This window comes from Sturnira hondurensis, unplaced genomic scaffold, assembly GCF_014824575.4.
Source record: "Sturnira hondurensis isolate 20B ecotype Veracruz unplaced genomic scaffold, ASM1482457v3 Scaffold0000780, whole genome shotgun sequence".
Lineage (NCBI taxonomy): Eukaryota > Metazoa > Chordata > Mammalia > Chiroptera > Phyllostomidae > Sturnira > Sturnira hondurensis.
In genome coordinates, this window is record NW_028073411.1 from 20,335,824 (window position 1) to 20,354,512 (window position 18,689).

The window sequence follows — 18,689 nt, forward strand, 5'->3', positions numbered from 1 at the left end:
GCCGAGGGCGGCAGTGCCGCCTGCACGTCTGCGGGCGGTACAGAGACTCTTGTGGCCCGGAAGTGGCTGGCAGCTGCTTTTCGCCCGGGGTGAGCTGGAGTGGCAGAGCCGTCTCCGGAGCTTGAGCAGAAAACTTGGAGACTACAGAAAGCCAAAAAGAAATCCCCCCACCTGCTGCACCCAGCACACCCCGCTCCTGCTGTGAGCCTGAGGCAGGGCTGCGGTCTCGAGAGACCCCGCGAGGCCAGCCGGCGGCCCCTGGCTCTGCCCGGTCAGCTCTCTGAGCCCTGTGCATCTGGGCTCTGGGCCAGTTCTCTGCTTTGGGGGTCCAGGCTTAATGGGGCACAGTTTCCAACATGTGTGACTCACCTCGGTGTGAGCCAGCACCACGGGTGGGTGCCGGGTGGCCCAATGCCTGCCTTCCAGGCTGGTGTTTGCTCATGAGCCTACAGGGGAACCGTTCACACCTGCTCCCAACACGCATGCTCTTTGGCCTGCACATGGTAGGGAGAACGTGCCGGTGGCGACCCTGGGTTGGCTGGGGTGGACAGCAGTGTGGCCCCTCCCCCCACAGTACCCCCACTTCCTGAAGAGGGAGGGCAACAAGCTGCAGGTCATGCTGCAGCGGAGGAAGCGCTACAAGAACCGGACCATCCTGGGCTACAAGACGCTGGCCGCGGGCGCCATCCACATGGCTGAGGTGAGGCGCTGGGCGGCCCCGCCAGGACGGCCTCCTTGGCTCAGGAAAGGTTTTGCCCTGGCGTGGGCGTGGCCTGTGCCCTCCCCGGAAGTGCCCCTTCACACGCTTGATGCCCACGTCCCACCGCACAGGCATTGGCTTGTCCAGCAGGACGGCTGCTGAGGCTCGGGCTGCCTGGCGGGCGGCATGCAGGCTCAGTGGGTCAGATGACAGGGGGTTTGAGGGGGTTGCCTGGTGAGGGAATGAGGGGACCGACCATCTGACCCCACCTGCGGTGGGGGAGCCGGTGCCCCAGGCGTCAGGGCGGGGGCACACACAGGAGAAGAGGGCCCGGGTGCTGTGTGTCCCCTGGGCCTCCGAGTCTCCACCATCATGGAGCTATGTTCAGGGTGTTGGGCCCTCGGGGACGCGGAGTAGGGTGGGTGTCGTGTGGCACAGGGCAGGGCCCTGGGTAGTGGCTGGCCCATGAGCCGCACATACGTGTAGCCACATGTGGGCTGTGGTCTTGTCTAGGAGTGGCTGTCTGCACTCCACTTGCTTCTCTTGTGGCCCCTGGGCAGCTGGGCTGCGTACCCCCCTCTGACAAGCAGCTGTCCTTTGTCCAAGCAACTGGTGCTGGCCATCCCCCACTTGGCCCGCCCATGCGGCCTCTGTGTCCACTCTTGTCTTACTGCCCAAGGGGCCCCTGCTCCATGGTCCTTCCTAACACGGTGCCCACCCCCAGGTGATGCAGCGCCCCCCTGAGGGCGGCCAGGTGCTGAGCCTCTGCAGCAGCGTCAAGGAGGCCTCCGCCAAGGTGGCCGAGATCTGGATCTTCTCCCTGTCCAGCCAGCCCATTGACCATGAGGACAGCGCCATGCAGGCTGGCCCCAAGGCCAAGTCTGCAGGTGACTGACACCGTGGGTGGCGTCCATATCCCTGCTTCTCTGCCACCTTCTGGCCGCCTTCCTCGGGGTTGGAGATGTCAGGGAAGGGCAGTGGTCTGTGGCCTGGCTGTGGCGCAGCCCAGCCTTGCCTCCAGTGGCTGTGACATGACACGTGAGGAGAGGTCACGGGGTCGATCGCAGTGCCTTTTGGGTCTGGACACAGGTCCTGGCATGGCCTGTCACCACTGTCACAGCTGGGCTCACTGCCCTGTGGGGTGACGGGCAGACGGGCCCAAGTCCAGCACGAGTCCCAGACTGAAACGCAGCCTGGCAGGTGGGGCTTGGGGGCACCTGGGGATGGAGGAGGGCTTTTGGGAGTGGAGAAGCGTTGCCTCACCCCCCCTGCCTCGGCCAGGGCTGCCCAGGCTCTGCTCCTGCTGCCTGGGGCTGTCTCTTCCAGTTCCCTGTAGCGAGGGGGGCCTGTCAGTGGGCGGCGACCTCATTGCTAGGATACAGGATGGAATCTTGAGGTGCCGACCCTTCCATGTGCTCATTCCACAGATAACTACTCTGAGGAGGAGTATGAGAGCTTCTCCTCTGAGCAGGAGGCCAGCGATGATGCCGCACATGGGCAGGTAGCCAGCTGCGTATGGCAGGACCCCAGCAGACGGCCCAGAACCCTCCAGAGCTGCTGCCATGGGGGGGGGGGGCACTGGGCAGGGGGCTATGTCTGGCCCCAAGGGCATAGGCAGGCACACAGGCTCACTGGAGAGAGGGCTCCCTCTGTCAGCCCTGGGGGGCAGGGTCCCCGGGTCCCCCAGTGGCTGCCCTGGCCCCAGGTGCCATGTCTCCACAGGACTTGGATGAGGACGACTTTGATGTAGGGAAGCCCAAGAAGCAGCGGCGATCGATAGTAAGAACGACGTCCATGACCAGGGTCCGTGGAGTCCGGTTTTACTAACCTTGGGGAATGGCAGGGGTGGGGGATGGCGTGCAGGGGGCCGTTAGCTTGGGTGAGCTTCTGGAGGGTCCAAGAGTAAAGTGGCCACCCCTGGTCCCAGGGGCCACATGTAATTGAGGTGCAGATTCTTCCCCCAGAGGTAGCATAAGGGTGGGGAGACACCAGGCCTTGGCCCTGACCTGGGCGGGGGCTGGCGTGGTGCTCAGCCATTAGCTAGAGACCCCTTGACAGGCGATGGTCTACTGGTGCCCAGATGTGCCCTTGGCAGCCCTGGGGCGGGGGTGGGGGGGGTGCGGTGCCGCTGGCAGGACTGTCAGGCTTCTCCAGGGGAAAGTCCCAGGCAGGATCCTCAACCTGTCACAGAGGGCCCCCACTGTGTGTCCCAGTCCCCCGCCCGGGCAGCACAGTGGGGGGCACAGGGCTGGTCCCATGTGCTGGTTACAGCTGCCCCCACAGCTGTGGATGGGGAGCAGGGGGGCATGCATGGCCTTTGGTAGGGTCCCCCACCCCACCCCTTGAGTTTAGCTGGGAGGGGCCAGTGCTGAGCCCCCACTTGGAGTCCAGCCAGGGAGGCGGTGCCTGTGGGAGGTGCTAGCCCTTCGGCAGGCGGGCAGGTGCATGTGCTTCAGGCTCTGGACCTGTGGTGGAGCTGGCTCCCCTCCCCGGGTCCGGTTCCGCGTCCCACCATGGCAGAGGTTTGGGTGCTGGTGGAAGTGCCTGCTGTTCAGCTTGCGAGAGCACTTATGAGTCCATGAACGCCGCAGCGGGCTCAGGCAGGACTCGGGGCCAGGTCGGCCTCCCTCGTCCACCTCAGGGAGCAACCTTGCAGGCTCTGACTCGGTCCCCTCCTCTCGCAGCAACAAAACTTCAAGCAGAAGGTCGTGGCCCTGCTGCGCAGGTTCAAAGTGTCTGACGAGGTGAGTTAGCCACGCCCCCTGCCGCCCCACCCCTCACGCCCTGGCTGCTGTGTCTGCACCCGCAGGGAGGCCACGAGAGCCTCTGCTGTGTGTCCTGAGCTCTGACTCGGTGGCCACACCCCAGGGAGGCCACTCCTCGTCCTCTCTGGGGGGCTATGGCCACCAGTCTGTGTTTTGTGTGTTTTTATGACTGTTTTGGAGCAGTTTTCGGCTCACCACGAAATCAAGCAGAAAGTACAGATTCCACATGCCCCACCCCCACACAGCCTCCCCACTGTTGACATACCAGGTGGTTTTTAACATTTTTTTCTTTTTGGCTTCTCTGTAGTCTCCAAGTTTTCTGTAAGTGCACATAACTTTTTAAAAAGCCTTTATTTTTAGGGAGAGGGAAGAAGGGAGGGCGAAAGAGGGGGAGAGAAACATCAATGTGTGGTTGCCTCTCACGCACCCCTTACTGGGGACCTGGCCCACAACCCGGGCACATGTCCCAATTGGGAATCGATCCAGTAACCCTTTGGTTCGTGGGCTGGCACTCAATCCACTGAGCTACACCAGCCAGGGCTATATAATCTCTGTAACCAGAAGAAAAATGCTTTTTTTTAAACATGGTCAGAGGAAAATTAGTTCCAAGTTTAGAACTTACCCAGAGAGGTGGGACTTGAGCCTCTGAGCTCCTGGTGTCCTGGTGCAGCCGTGGTGCCATCAGAATGGCGCATCGCACGTGGAGCCGCCCCGGCTGCGGCCATCAGCACCACCCCTCGTTGCTCCTGCCCTAGCCAGCTGCCACTCATCGAAGTCGGGCAGCTCTCCCAACATGCACGTGGGAATGCAAGGGGCCTGCAGTGGACCCAGCGGCCTTCTGGAGAACAGTGGAGGAGGATGCACCTTCTGACCTCACGTCAGACCTCAAGGCTGTGGCCTCTGGGCAGTGCTCCCAGCCTAGAAATGAGCCCAGTTCGGGGCAGTTGGCCGTTCAGTGGGGAAAACAGCTTTCTCAGCAAATGCTGGTGGAACAGCTGGGTATCGACATGCCAAAGAATGGAGTTGGCCCCTGCCCCACACCTGCACAAAAAGGGTCAAAGACCCACATGTAGGAGCTAAATTGCGAAACCGCAAACACCATCAGGAAAACGAAACCATCCGTGAACCGGGAACATCTGTGCGAGTCCCATGACCGCGGCTGGTGCGCGGGACAGGAGAACATGGGCAGCTCTACCAGGGCCTGGCAAGAGGTTTTCTCCAGAGACCCATGGGTAGCCAGTAGGCCCGTGAACAGAGCTTGGTGTCCCTGGTCATCAGGGGAATGCAGGCCAGGGCCACAGTGACACCAGGTGGCCACGGAGTGATGCAGAGCAGGGACAGTGCGGACATGGGTGGTATGACACCCAGGACACAGCCTGGTGGTGCCTCAGGAAGCTCAGTGGGGTGCTGGGGTGCTGACTGTGCGGGTGGGGACAGGTGCAAGGGTGCCAGCTGGGCCCAGCATCGCTGAATGCCCCAGGGCCCATCTACTGGTATGGCTGAACTAGGGTCCTTGGTTCCATGGCATTTGACCCAGCAGTGAAAGGGAGCCCACTGTTGGCAGGACACAGTGCCAGGCTGTGTGCTGTGTGGCTCTACTTGTGTGGCCTCCTGGAAAAGGCCACACACATGGGGATGGGTGGGGGCACTGGGAGGGCAGGGGTTCCCCGGGGAAGCCCTCTGCATCCCAACCACGGTGGTGGCTCCACAGTGACATGCCCATCCCAGCCCCACACTCCAGACGGGGCATCCACGTGCCAAGACACACCTCCCTCTGTGTGGTATCCAAGGGACTTCCTTGACATTAGGGATGATCAGGCTGGTGGAGTTGGTGGGGGTTGTGTGTGGTTCTGTGCCCTTGTGTCCTGCAGATGGACCCACCCAGACACAGAGCAGCCCCCATGTATCTGCCTTCGGCACAGGTCCTGGACTCAGAGCAGGACCCCACAGAGCATGTCCCTGAGGTGGAGGAGGATCTGGACCTGTATGACACGCTGGACGTGGAGAACCCCAGTGACAGTGGCCCTGACATGGAGGATGACGACAGCGTCCTCAGCACCCCCAAGCCCAAGCTCAGGTGTGCAGTGGCCACGGGGCGCGGGTGTTGGGAAGCCAGCACTTGGGTGCGGGCATGGGGTGTGGGTGTAGGGACGTGAGATCCCTGCAGGTGTCCCAGGAGAAGGGCAGATGGCAGGAGCCAGGCTGCACTCTGGAAAGCTCCTGGACCCATGGCGTCTTGCCCGAAACAGGTTGTGTGTGGGGGACAGAGAGGCCGGTTGTGTGGGCTGGGGTCCAGTGGGATGCTGGGCAGCAGGTGCTCCCGAGGTGCTTACTGGCCCGGGCGTAGCCCCACAGCAGGAGGGGGGTCAGGAGGAGAGCAGCGCAGGTGTGGGGTGAGGTGTGGCCCTCTCAGGGCACCGACCTGTCTGCCACACAACAGTGGCGTCACTCTCACGGTTCCACGTCCCCACATGGCTTTGTCACCAGACATTTCAAGTCCCACCTGTGACTTTAGCCTGAACTATCTTCTGAATCCCTTTGAACCTCCTCCACAGTCTCTCCCTGCTGGTGGGGTTGTAGGATGTGGTGCCACCTGTGCCGCCAGCTTTCTGGGACACAGGCTGGTCCTGAATGGTGGAGGAGCCGAGTGGCTTTGCCCACCCATGTCCGCCCTCACGCCACTGTCTTAAGGGCAGAGGGCCATCTGATGACGCTGCTTTGCCCTGAGAACCCCACCAGGAGCAGAGGCTTTGCCTTCGGTGGTAGGGAGGGTCTGGAGAGTGACCCTTCCGCCCCCGCGCCCAGGCCCTACTTCGAAGGCCTGTCCCACTCCAGCTCGCAGACGGAGGTCGGGAGCACCCACAGCGCCCGGAGCCAGAAGGAGCCTCCAAGTCCGGTGAGTGGGTGCTGGGCCCGGGCCACCCTGCTTTTCCCTGGGGCAGCTGGGCGAGGAGAGGTCTGCCTCGACCCTCTGCCATCGTCCCCCGGGGCCACCAACACGGTGGTGCTGGACACAGCCAAAGCTGACGTGTCTCGGGCTCTGCCCAGTAGCCAGGGTCTCCCTGCCCGGCTCCCCACGAGTGCTACAGGGCAGCCCTGAGCCCACATCCACAAAACCCCCGGCTGGTCTCCTGCGCTGCCTCCGACCCAGCCCCCTGCCCAGCATGGAGCCTGGCATCCAGCCTGACCCCATCTCCTTCACACAGGCTGACGTGCCGGAGAAGACACGGCCCCCGGGCGGCGGGCCGCCGAGTGACAGCGTCCCCGACTTGGTGGCCCACGTAAGCAGCGCAGACTGTGCACTCACTGTTCACACCCAGACCCATTTAACACAGTGCCCTCGGGTCTGACCAGGAGGCGGGGCTGGATACACAGGCCTTTTGCTCTCACCACCAGGACCCTTGTGCAGAGCAACATGGTGGGCCCCTTAGTTCACCTGGTGGACAGTAGGTGTGCCCTGCTTTGCCATTGGGCACAGGCCCAAGGCTGTGGATTGGTTACTGCTGCCCTCAGGCCCTCAAGGGACTTTCCTGGGCCATGGGACAGGTTTGAAGAGCTTTGGTGCTGGCCTCCTGGGGCACCCTGAGCAGGAGCCTGGGGGTGGGAGGTCAGGTCAGCGTGGCTCTTGGGCGGTGTGCAGCCGTATCCATGTGCAGGGAGCCACCAGTCTGAAGGGGGCCTAAACATGCCCCAAGACCCAGAGGGCCCTCCCATGTTGCAAGCATGTCCCCAACAGCGTCCCCTCCCAGCAGAGCACTCCAGCCCCTGCAGAGCCACCAGCTCAGCCCGAGGACAGCCCAGAGGCGGAGACCTCCACCCTGGATGTGTTCACCGAGAGGCTGCCGCCCAGCGGGCGCATCACCAAGACCGAGTCTCTTGTCATCCCCTCCACCAGGTGACAGGCCGCCTTGGGGAGGCCATCGGCTGGGCGGCACCGTGTGGGAGGCGTCCTTCTGTGGGGCCCAGGCACATGTCACAGTCAGGCCCAGCTAGCTACTGATGGAACCACTTGAGCAACACACTGAATTCTGGGTGCACCCAGAGGTACACACCAGCTGTGACTGCCCCCCTTGTCACTAGTTGCTGGCAGGTGTGACGGCGCCGTGGTGGCTGCCACTCCCGAGGGCCCTGTTGGCCAGTGCCCCTGCAGCTGGTGCCTGTGCAAGGCTCTGCTGCTGGAGGGGCCTGTGCCAGAAGATTGAACCCCGCTGAGCCCATGTGGGGCTCCTGGAGAGCTGGGTCGTGAGCACGTGGGCCAGTCTGTGCTGGTTCCCACAGGTCTGAAGGGAAGCAGGCTGGCCGCCGGGGCCGGAGCACGTCGCTGAAGGAGCGGCAGCCGGCTCGGCCGCAGAACGAGCGGGCCAACAGCCTGGACAACGAGCGCTGCCCAGACACTCGGAGCCAGCTGCAGGTGGGTGGGCGCCCCTGTGGTGGCCTGAGGGCGGGCTGCCCGGGAGCTCGGCCTCCCGCTGTCTGCACTGCTCCTGTGCCCACCTGGCCCCGCGCTGCTTGTAGCGCCGTGGCCTCTGCCCAGAGCCGAGTGCTGCCCAAGTTGGGTGCTGGTGGGATCACAGGGAGGGGGCGCGGCACCCTCCTGCCTGATGAGGACAGGCCTGTGCCCCCCAGATCCCCAGGAAGACCGTGTATGACCAGCTCAACCACATCCTGGTCTCCGACGACCAGCTGCCAGAGAACATCATTCTCGTCAACACCTCCGACTGGCAGGGGCAGGTGGGGGCCGGTGTCCTCCCTGGGGGGTGTGGGCTAGGGGTGGCCAGAGACCCACCGCCATGCTCGTCCCCAGTTCTTGTCGGACGTCCTGCAGCGGCACGCACTGCCTGTGGTGTGCACCTGCTCCTCGGCCGATGTCCAGGCAGCCTTCAGCACCATCGTCTCACGGATACAGAGATAGTGAGTCTGCCGGGGCGGCCCCAAGCCCGGCCTGGCCTGTGGGTCCCGGTGGGTGGTGCCTGGTGCAGAAGTGGCCGCCGTGGGGCCGTGAGTGGTTGGGACGGTGCCCTGTGAGCACGGCCCCTGAGCCGCTGTCCCTCTCCTGCCCGCGGCCCAGCTGCAACTGCAACTCCCAGCCGCCGCCGCCGGTGAAGATCGCGGTGGCAGGGGCGCAGCCCTACCTCAGCGCCGTTCTGCGGCTCTTCGTGGAGCAGCTGTCCCACAAGACGCCGGACTGGCTGGGCTACATGCGCTTCCTGGTCATCCCGCTGGGTGAGCCTGCATCTGCCCTCAGGGCCACACAGGGCCAGAGCAGGGCCCGCCACTGACCCCCTGAGCAAACCTGTGATGGTGCCCTGCCCCTGTGTCAGGTGGCACTGTTCAATCTACAAACACCGGAGTGTGTTGGTCCCTGGGATGTGCCGAGTTCTGGAGGCTACCCTCAGGGGCCCCAGCAAGGCCACAAGGGTGCGGAGCTGGGGCAGGCCTCATGCCCTGACCTGTCCCACCCACAGGCTCCCACCCGGTGGCCCGGTACCTGGGCTCCGTGGACCACCGATACCACAACTTCTTCCAGGACCTGGCCTGGCGGGACCTGTTCAACAAGCTGGAGGCCCAGAGCGCTGGTGAGGCCGGGGCGTCCACACCACCACCGCCTGTTAGGAGCAGGGTCTGTCATCTCCCAAGACAGACCCCCATGCTCCCCCCTTCCTGAGGCCCTGGCCACACCTGAGCACCTTGGGGGGGTGGTCAGCTGACAGGGCCTCAGCTAGGACACATCCCGCAGCCACCACGAGCCCCGAGGGTGGTGACCAGGGCCTGGGCTGGTGGAGGCAGGGCCTGGGACCCTGGGGGAAGCTCCTCAGGACTTGGAGAGGCCTTACTGCCCTCGCTTGGGACCATGTGTGGGTGGCGGATGCCACTGGACTCCGGGTGCTAGGCAGCCCCAGGACATGGACTGGACTGGACCAGTACCGCGCCTCACAGCCCCATGCGGCCACCTTGTACAGTGCAGGACACACTGGACATCGTGTCGAGAGTCACTCAGTACATCGCAGGGGCCAACTGTGCTCACCAGCTGCCCATTGCGGAGGCCATGCTCACCTACAAGCAGAAGAGGTACCTGGGGGGCCCTAGCCTGGGTGATGAGGGCAGGTGACAGGGCCCCCAGCCCTACTTTATGGGCCCAGGTGGCACAGAGGGACCTTGAGTGATGGCCCTGAGGAACTGGGGTGGAGGAGAGGGGGGCGGACCGCTGCAGCAGAGCTGGGGCCGGCTGGCTGTGCTCCTGTTGTCACGTGCCGTGAGTTCCCATGAGAAAAGCTCAAGTGGCAGCTGCCATGGTGCCCGGCCCCCCGCCCTGACTGCTCCCCCCGGGTCTGGCCCCCCCGCCTGGGAGACCAGTTCTCGCCCTGCCCTGAGCAGGATGGTGGTCAGCAGGCGCCGGGAGCCCGGCCTGGCACAGTGTCCAGACTGGCACAGACTTGGTCTGCAGTGGTGGGACTGAGGGGGCTGAGCGGCCCCTTCTGGGCCGGACCTGGGACCTGGCAGGGCCTCAGGGGAGGAGAGCCAGACGGGCGGCTCGGCGGCCAGTCAGACCCAGCCCAGCGCCCCTGCCCTGGGCAGGGGGCCGGGAGCAGCCACTCTGCCACCAAGGGGCCCGGGGCCTTGGCCTGTCTCGCTCTCGGCCCCTGTTGTGCTGAGCGGGAACCTCTGCCTGCCATGCCAGGGCTCCTTAGCATAATAACGTGTCTGTGTTTTCTCCCTGGTGGCTTTCTGGAAAAGGAGAAAGAACTTTCACTTTGACTTTGCCCTCAGGTACCGCTGTCTTGGGGTCTGCTTCCATCTGTCCCCGGCTGGTCTTTAGGGCTGTTTAGCAGTGTCGGCAGGTGGGGGAGCGTCTGGAAGGGTGGGTGGCCAGGCTCCCTTTTCCCGTCGGCCCGCTTCCTGCCGGGCCCAAGGAGCAGACCGGACCCTGCTGCAGCTGCCTGCCTGCTGGCGGCCACCACACGCTGCAGCCTGTGGTCACCCAGACCCCGTCTCGGTCCAGAGATTTGGTTTAAGAAGTGGCTGCGTCCTGCCCCTCCATAAGAAACGTGTTTCTGAAGCTGTGTCAGGCGCCGTTTCTCAACTTAGAAACAGGTGTCTGGGACCGAAGCTCAAGCTGCTGGCTGCTGCCCACGGACACCACTCACCTTGTGCGGGCCCCGCCCCCAGCACTGGGCGGGCGTGAGCACTGGGTGGTGGCCCTCGTGGCCCCAGGAGGGCGGGATGGTGCTGAGTCTCCCTGTGGGGATGCTGTGGCGAGTGAGGATGGGGTCTTGCCCAACTGGTGAGTGCCCCCAAACAGGCTTTTCCCAGCGGAGTCCTATGGCCAGACTGCTGGTCCTGTGGAACTTGTGCTTTGGGTCAGGGTTCTTCACTCCAGGGGGTTCCCCACCCCAAAAGCCAGTCTGTTGAGAGCCAAACATGGGGCACCCGCAGGGTGGCCTTTCACATGGCCCTCTGGCCCCTCTTTGGGTGCGCTCTGCCCCGGGGTCCGGGGTCACCTGCTCCCCTGGGAAAGCCCCAGGGCAGGGTCGAAGCCCATATGCTGTCCTGCTAAACAAGCCTAGGGGCTCGAGAAAGACCAGCTGTGGTGACCTGCTGCCCTCGAGCCATGTCGAGGTGTGGCAGCTGCCCCCTGTTGGCCGTGGCCTGAGGACCCCACAGCACGCCCTGCTGCCTGGGTCCAGCTTCTTGTCTACTCCCCCCAACTGCCCAGCTGGCTGGTCTGAACAGAAAGCCAGGGCATTGGGAGAGCCTGGCTCTCCCCACCGTGCCTGCCACCCTGCCTTGCATTACAGGGGTGATGCCAGTGCCTGGGGGGGTGGGGGCCCCAGATGCCCTGGGTGAGCCCGTGAAGGCCTGCATGTCGGTCCCACCCTCACCCCCCGAGTCTCAGGGCCTGGAAGTCAGCATGTTGGCCTTTGTCTACTGGGATAGACAGCACCCTTCTGTCCACCCAGGAGATCCAGGAGAGGGGGGCACTGGGCACAGCCCCCTGGCCCTTTGCTAGTCAGAGCCCCCAGGGGTATTTGCCAGAGGGTCCTGTGTGACCACCTGTTCCTGGCCAGCGGTCAGACGCACCTGCCCTGTGCAGCCCACAGCTCCCGGATGAGGGGGTGCTTGGCGCCCTGTCCTGGCTTGGCTCTGACGCCCTGGTCCCTGACGTGAAGGTGAAGCTTGTGTGAATCCAGGGGTGCAGCCACCCCAAGGATGCCCGTGGCCCCTCCCCTCTGTATTCAGGGTTCGGGTTGATGCTGTGTATCCCAGTGGCCAGCCAGTGTCATCCCTGTCACGCTGGGCCTGTGTTGAGGGCTGGGGGTTGTGTGCATGGCCCCGGGCACAGCTTGGCTTTCAGTCTCGGCAGCAACCCTGTGCTGTGGCATTTCCTGGGTCTCGGCTCCTCCAGGCCCTCATCTGCCTCCCTGTGTGCCGCTCTCAGTGGGGGTCATGGGGACAGGAGCCTGCTGGGCACTGGGCCTGGGGTGCTGGGGCTCCTTCCTGGGCTCCTTCCTGGGCCCCCTTGCATGCAGCAGCAGGCTGGACACCCAGCTCAGGACTGGATGTTTTCTCCTCCAGCTGTACGCGCCTCAGAGAGCAGGGGTGGGCTGGGAGTTCAGTCCTCCTCGTGGGGAAGAGCAAACCTGCAGGTGGTTTTGCCCCAACGTTTGTGCTGGGTGTTCCACAGAGGTGCCGTGGGTCCCCGTGCTGGTGATGCCTGGAGGGGGGTGGCTGGCATCCACTCACATGGGAATTGGGGCACAGAGCAGCCCCTCCTGCACCCTGTGCTGCCCTGGGCCCTGGCCCACTGGTCCAGCTCATGGGCACACTTGGTGGGCAGCTGTGGTGGGGGGCGAGGCTCCGGGAGTGGGTGTCAGAGAGGGAAGTCAACCCTGTACCCAGTGGCACGTTTCAGGCTGGGGGAGCGGGGCGCATCGTGGCCACTCCCCTGCCCGAGATTCCCTCTCTGACACGAGGCTCTGAGCTTTGGGGAAGGTAGAGAGGAGGACTGGAGCTGGGGCCGTGGCCCAGACACCCAGTTCTTGGACACAGGGCAAAGAGACATCGCCGTTCCCGAGGCCGCGGATGACTTCCCAAAGGCCAGGAGGGCGGTGCCCTTCCAGCCGCCCACGGAGCCTGGAACCTGACTCCTGGGGGCCCCTCGGGCCCCAGTGCAGGCTGGTGGAGGCCCCGCTGGAGGTTGTGCAGAGCCAGGTCCAGACAGACCCCACTGCCCGCCACACGCCCGTGGCTCAGGCAGCTGCACAGCCAAGGGCTTTGGCCTCTGTGAGCTGCTCCAGGGTGGCGTTGATGTGAGAGCACGGGCAGAGGCCCGGGCAGGTCTTCCCACCACAGCCTCTACTCTGGTGGGCACCACTGGCACCCAGACTCCCTGGGAGAGAACCTCTGCCCTTGGCTTTGGGGCGATCACCTCCAGTCACCAGAGGCCCAGGATGCTCCCTTGAAGGCTCCGGGGTGTGGGCAGCAAGTCTGCCTGTCGGGCTGGGCTGGGCTGGCCGCCCTGTGCACCACGGGGTCCCGGGGGGGTTGGAGGCAGGCTCCTCGAGACTGTGCCCCCAACATGGAGCTGCCCTGCCCTGCACTCAGCACTGAGCCCTGCCTGTACCCCTTCCCGGGCGGGCGTGGGGACCCCTGAACCAAGCTGGCCGTGACTTTCTTCTTGCTTGCAGCCCCGACGAGGAGTCTTCGCAGAAGTTCATTCCCTTCGTGGGGGTGAGTAGCACAGGGTGGATGGCAGCTGTGCCCAAAGCCTCCCTGAGCTCTGCCGCCTCTGCCTGCTCTGAGGTCAGATGGTTCCAGTCTGATTCTGCATTAAGTTGATACATTTCAGAATCTTCTGCACCAGTTTCAGCTGAGGTCTTGCCTTTGATTGCCTTCTTCCTTATTAAAGGTCTCTGTCTTCTTCCCATGTCTAGCGGGGGGTGAGGAACAGGCCCCGCTCAGCACTGTCCTGTGTCCCGTGGGCCCCGCTCGGCTCTGTGGCAGGCATCCTGGCCACAGGGCTCAGTGTGGGTCCTGCCGGGTGTGGGCTATGGCCTGGCAGCCAGCAGGTCCTCCTCTCTCCATGAGGGGACGAAGGGCTGCCCGTTTCTGCAGCCTGCCATCCACCATGTGACCCCTAGCTGAGGCACCATCTGAGAGCCATGGGCACCCTGGCCAGTGGGCCTGGTCCTGGGGGGAGTCAGTCCAGAGCAGCCTGTCCCTTGGAACCTTCTGTGGTGATGGGAGGCCACAGCTCCTCAGGCAGTAGGACTGCCACTGTGTGGCTGCGATTGTCACTGTGATTCATTTCGACCTCACGTGGCCTTGCCTGGTCCGCACAGGTGTTGCAGCACCTGGTGCAGGCGCGTGGCCCCTGTCCTGGAGCTGGGCCGGGCCCTCAAACCAGGTCCCCAGTTGGCCAAGGGCTGCGGGGCTGCAGGGGTTCTGCTGTGGGCTCAGGCAGCCTTCCCACCAGAGGCCTTGCAGGTCCTGAGCACTGAACATGGCTCAAGTCCAGCCCAGGGGCCACCGCAGCTGTGGACCCTGGGAGTGCAGGGCTGCCACACGGCTTGCGGCCCCTCACGGAGTCTTCCAAGCACACCCTTGTGAGGGGGGTCCTTACCACCCGTGTCATGCTAAACCCTGGACAGCAGCTGCCCTGAGATTGGCCCTGCCCACAGATAGGAGGGGCTGGGACCCGCCCTGGGACCCGCCCTCCCCAGCAGCTCCTGTGGCGGGGCCTGGAGCCCAGGATGTGGGCCCCTGCAGCTGGTGCCTGTTGCTTTCCAGGTGGTGAAAGTTGGAATTGTGGAACCGTCCTCAGCCACGTCAGGTAAGCCTGTTGCCCCAGCACCGGCCTCTGCAGGGCCCAGAGGTAGAGCCGTGTCCCAGGGGCCCGCTCCTACCCACCACAGCCCCCACTCACCTTGGATGCCCCAACCCGGCCCACCTGGCCTTTGGACTGACAGACGCCCTGGGGCTGCTGCAGGGAGCTGAGAGCTGTTCCCCTGCTCCCTCCCCAAGGAGACTCAGATGATGCGGCCCCCTCCGGCTCCAGTGCGCTTTCGTCCACCCCGCCATCCATGTCTCCTGCAGCCAAGGAAGCCTCACCCACCCCTCCCTCCTCTCCATCCGTGAGCGGGGGCCTGGCATCCCCCAGGTAAGCGCAGGCAGCCACACCCTCACTCCCTGGACTGGCCGCCCACCTGACGCTACCCAGCGCAGCAGGGCCTAGGTCGCCCTGGCAAAGCCATGGTCACCAGCCACCCCAGTGTCACGAAGCTGAAGAGCTGATGGGGTTCGACTCAGAGTAGTCAGAGCTGAGAGGACACGGGCTCGCTCAGATAGGGGGGCCCCCGTTGTGGCTGGATGCAAGTCCTGGGCTCACTCAGGAAATAAATGGTGTCACTAAGGACAGAAACCACAGAGTAAGGAGAGCCGGGTGCTCTGTCCACAGATGGGGTGTGGGAACCACGGAGCAAGTAGAAGGTGTCGGGTATGGCACTTGGGGGGTTAGCAGCCCTTTGCTATCCTTGGGTCTCTCATGAACAGAACTCAGCAGGAGAGACTTAAGTGGGGTCTGGGGGGTCCTTACACCTGCAGGGGCCACAAGGGACACCCAGGTTCTGTGGGGGCCATGCCTGGGATGAGGCAGATTGACCTTGGCCCTCCAGACTCCAGGGGCAACTTGGGACGGCCTGGCCTGTCGACTCTGCCAGGGCAGCATGGGTAGACTGGGCTGTATCAGGAGATCAGGACGGCCCCACAGCGGGCAGCGGATGACACCTTCCCACCTGCACCTGCCCCCAGGAGGCACTGTCACCATCCGAGGACGCACAGCGAGCCTCCTTCTGCTTCCCCAGCCAGGGTGTCGGTGCCGAGCTGATGGGGCTACAGGTGGATTACTGGACAGCGGCCCCACCCACAGACAGGAAAAGAGATGCGGAGAAGAAGGACCTGCCCACCGCCAAAAACACGCTCAAGTGCACCTTCCGGTCCCTGCAGGTCAGCAGGCTGCCCAGCAGTGGTGAGGCTGCAGCCACGCCCACCATGTCTATGACAGTGGTCACCAAGGAGAAGAACAAGAAGGGTGAGTGGGGGACTGCCAGTGGGGGTCCCAGGGGAGCCAGGGGTCCAAGGACCTCCCCTCAGCCGAGGGAACAGTAGGGCAGCATGGCCCCTTCTCTTCCCAGTGATGTTTCTGCCCAAGAAAACCAAGGACAAGGACGTGGAGTCCAAAAGCCAGTGCATCGAGGGCATCAGCCGCCTCATCTGCACCGCCAAGCACCAGCAGAACATGCTGCGGGGTGAGCACAGCTGCCGGCCCTGCGCCCGGTCCCAGCAGTGCTGTGAGGCATGAAGGTGGGCCCCAGCGAAGCTGGGGAGCACTCTACACCCCACTTGGGACGTGCACACCCAGGAACACCCGTCTGGGAGGCTCCTCTCAGAGCTCGAGTAGTGTGTCTCAGACTCGAAGAGGATCCACACCAGGACCCGGAACCGGAGCTCGGAGGAGCAGTCTTTTCCCATGAGCTCGGGTCCGGGGACCTTGCGGGTGGAGAACCCCTGCTTTCCTGCCTTGATTTTCTGGTCAAAGTGGAAGGTATTTTCCACTCGTTTTGCAGACCTCTGCTGAGCCCAGGGGGTGAGGGCCAGCCACTACCGTGGTCAGGGAGAGGTCATGGTCAGAGCCACAGTGGGTGGCTCTGAGGGCAGACAGCAGACAGACCTAGCCAGCAGGTCCTTGCCTGCTGGGAGCTCGGGAGTCCCTGGGGGTAGCAGCCCCTCCAGCTTGTCCTAAGCATGGGCCCAAGGAGGGCTTGGTGCGCCCCACTGGCCAGCAGGCAGGGCAGGGGCTCAGACGGCCTTGTCCCCGCAGTCCTCATCGACGGCGTGGAGTGGAACGACGTGAAGTTCTTCCAGCTGGCAGCCCAGTGGTCCTCCCACGTCAAGCACTTCCCCATCTGCATCTTCGGACACTCCAAGTCCACCTTCTAGCCCTGCCCGCCGCCCTCCATGGCTGAGTCCTGGAGAGCACAGCCGCTTTTGTTAACATTGCAGTTTACTACGGAGAGAGGCCTTGAAAACACAAAGAGAAACCGTCTTAAGTGTGAATGTGCTCACAACTTGGAAACTAACGGTGGCCCCCCCACTGGGGGTCCCCTAACTGCTCGGCTTATTAACCAGAACGCTCCAGCGGGCGGGGGGCCAGGCAGCAGTGCTGGGCTGCAGTGTCACGGTCAGTGCGCTTCAGCCTGTTTGCCTCCCCCAGGAAGGATGCTCACCTTCAAGACCTGCCCTCCCTGGAAGCCAGGACTCTGCTTCCCTAGGGAGCCTATTCCGGCAGGTGGCTCATGTGCCCAGATCAGAGCTGGGTGCCAGAGGCCAGCAGCCAGCCTCCCGCTGGGGGCATCCTGAGCGAAACACAGAGGCCAGTCAGCCCAGCCCTGGGCCCCAGCTGCCAACCAGCCAAGTGGCCCCAGCACCGCTCACTCGTGGTTCTTAATAAACTCCAGCCTGGGGCAGTGGAGGTTTTACAGTATCAGATATTTTTCATGCTTTTAAATACATGTTACAACGTAGCAGCCAAGCAAGTTCTTGTTCTTCTGAAGCTCCAGCCATTGGGCTGGGCAAAGCCAGCCAGTTCCTCCCATGACCCACCCCTGGTCTGTTCTTGAGACACCTCCATGCTTCGGTGAGCTGTCCCCGCTCCAGACTTAGCAAGCACAGGGGCCTCCCCAGGGGCCTCCCCCTGCCTCAACCACTGCCTACAGGGTGCAGGTGTCACCTGGCAGCACTGAGGTGGCCGGTGAATGCTCAGGCAGTGGGGCTGGGCACTGCTGGGGCCGTGGGTGCAGCTGGGGACCTCTCTAGGCTGAGCTCCTTGGAGTTAGGTTGTGGGTCTGGGTCCTCTCCTCGACAGCAGGCCCACCCTCTGCCTTCCCACGCAGCAGGAGAGGGGCTTCCTGCCCTGCTGCCAGGGTCCCCCACCCCCAGTCCCGTGCTGCCACATCCCAGGTCACCACAGCAGGAGTCCTCCAGTCTCTGCCCCTTGGTACTCATGGCCCTGGGACCAGGTGCGTAAGGCTGAGAGGCACACAGGCTGTGCTCAGAAAATGAGCTGTGCACTGTGCAGTCTCCAGAGACAGTCTTCACCAACACCCTGTGGCACAGGGTCCCCATCCCTGGGGGTATGGAAGATGGTCCATCCTTCTTACCTGTGTGCTCCCTACTTACCTCCTCTCCCAGGTAGCTGCACAGGGTCTGAGTGTTGGTGGCCAATGGCCCTGGGCTACTTGTCGGACAGGACTTGGGCATGACCTCGGGAACCTTTGGGCCCCCACCACCCACATGATGGCACCTCCTTGCTAAAACTCACCTCTTCCTACTTGCCTGGACTAGGTGCCTGAGGCTGAACCCTGGCCTGAGGCCCTGCCCAGCCCTGGGAGGAACCTGGGATGAGGATGTGCCCCTGAGCTCTCGGCCCCTCGGGCAGCCTGTGCAGCCTACCTGCGGCTGCCCAGTGAAGCACAAAGACCTTGAGCATCCCACCCAGCCCCGCCACTGGCCCTGGCCTTGGTCACTGCTCCTCAAGTGAACTTTGCAGAGGTTACACTCAGCAGGAAGGAGGTGTAGGTGAAGTGCCTCCCCGTTCCCGTCCACAGCTGGGCCCTTGTGTGCATGAATGGGTGGCCCCCAGCATCTCTGCCCTGTGCCCCAGGGCCATGGAGCCTGGCTATGGAGTCCTGCTACTGAGAACCCCGGAGCCCACCTGCCACACCATCCCTGGGCCCGGGAAGTCCTGCAGGTGCACAGCTGCCACAACCTGTTGGGAGACCTGCTGTGTCCTCACCTGCACCTCGATTTTCACATTGTCTCAGTGGAGCTGGTCATGTTTCCCCTCCCCACCTCTTGGGGTTGTTCTGAGGACACGTGGGGAAGCCCTCCCTCCCTCAAAGAAGGGGCATGCAAAAGTTAAAGCCGTCTGTGGCAGGATTGTGGTGAAGGGGGGGGGTGGGTGGTAAGGAATGTGGACCCCAAACAGCGGCCCCTCAGCAGGGGTTCCTAGCCCATGGGGTGACTGCAGGCAATTGAATTGGCACTCGAAGGTTAACCCACCAGTCACCATGGGCCACAGCGGGCACCAGGGAGGTGGGGGCCAGACCTCACTCTCATCTGTAGCCCAGCCCACACCTCTCTGTGTTCGTCCCCTGGGTCATTGTCTC

General features: G+C 63.6%; 1 protein-coding gene across 6 annotated transcripts in view; it reads left to right on the plus strand.

The window, feature by feature from the left end:
• PACS2 (phosphofurin acidic cluster sorting protein 2) overlaps positions 1–17,053 on the plus strand; it is a 36,414-nt gene extending 19,361 nt beyond the window's left edge. The window contains exons 4-25 of one of the 6 annotated variants that reach the window (XM_037048398.1): positions 575–700; positions 1,425–1,580; positions 2,121–2,201; positions 2,423–2,479; positions 3,385–3,444; positions 5,388–5,542; positions 6,271–6,361; positions 6,672–6,746; positions 7,218–7,360; positions 7,744–7,876; positions 8,092–8,196; positions 8,270–8,376; positions 8,534–8,688; positions 8,931–9,041; positions 9,426–9,534; positions 10,201–10,233; positions 13,152–13,194; positions 14,254–14,296; positions 14,488–14,623; positions 15,327–15,553; positions 15,657–15,770; positions 16,343–17,053. In XM_037048398.1, coding sequence (XP_036904293.1) covers positions 575–700; positions 1,425–1,580; positions 2,121–2,201; positions 2,423–2,479; positions 3,385–3,444; positions 5,388–5,542; positions 6,271–6,361; positions 6,672–6,746; positions 7,218–7,360; positions 7,744–7,876; positions 8,092–8,196; positions 8,270–8,376; positions 8,534–8,688; positions 8,931–9,041; positions 9,426–9,534; positions 10,201–10,233; positions 13,152–13,194; positions 14,254–14,296; positions 14,488–14,623; positions 15,327–15,553; positions 15,657–15,770; positions 16,343–16,461 — 2,379 coding nt within the window. In that variant the 3' untranslated portion in view covers positions 16,462–17,053. Of the gene's footprint in view, positions 1–574; positions 701–1,424; positions 1,588–2,120; positions 2,202–2,422; positions 2,504–3,384; positions 3,445–5,387; positions 5,543–6,270; positions 6,362–6,671; positions 6,747–7,217; positions 7,361–7,743; positions 7,877–8,091; positions 8,197–8,269; positions 8,377–8,533; positions 8,689–8,930; positions 9,042–9,425; positions 9,535–10,200; positions 10,234–13,151; positions 13,195–14,253; positions 14,297–14,487; positions 14,624–15,326; positions 15,554–15,656; positions 15,771–16,342 lie in introns of all 6 variants that reach the window. The other 5 variants (XM_037048389.1, XM_037048380.1, XM_037048417.1 and 2 more) reach the window with 5 other exon arrangements.
• The last annotated feature ends 1,636 nt before the right edge of the window (positions 17,054–18,689 follow it).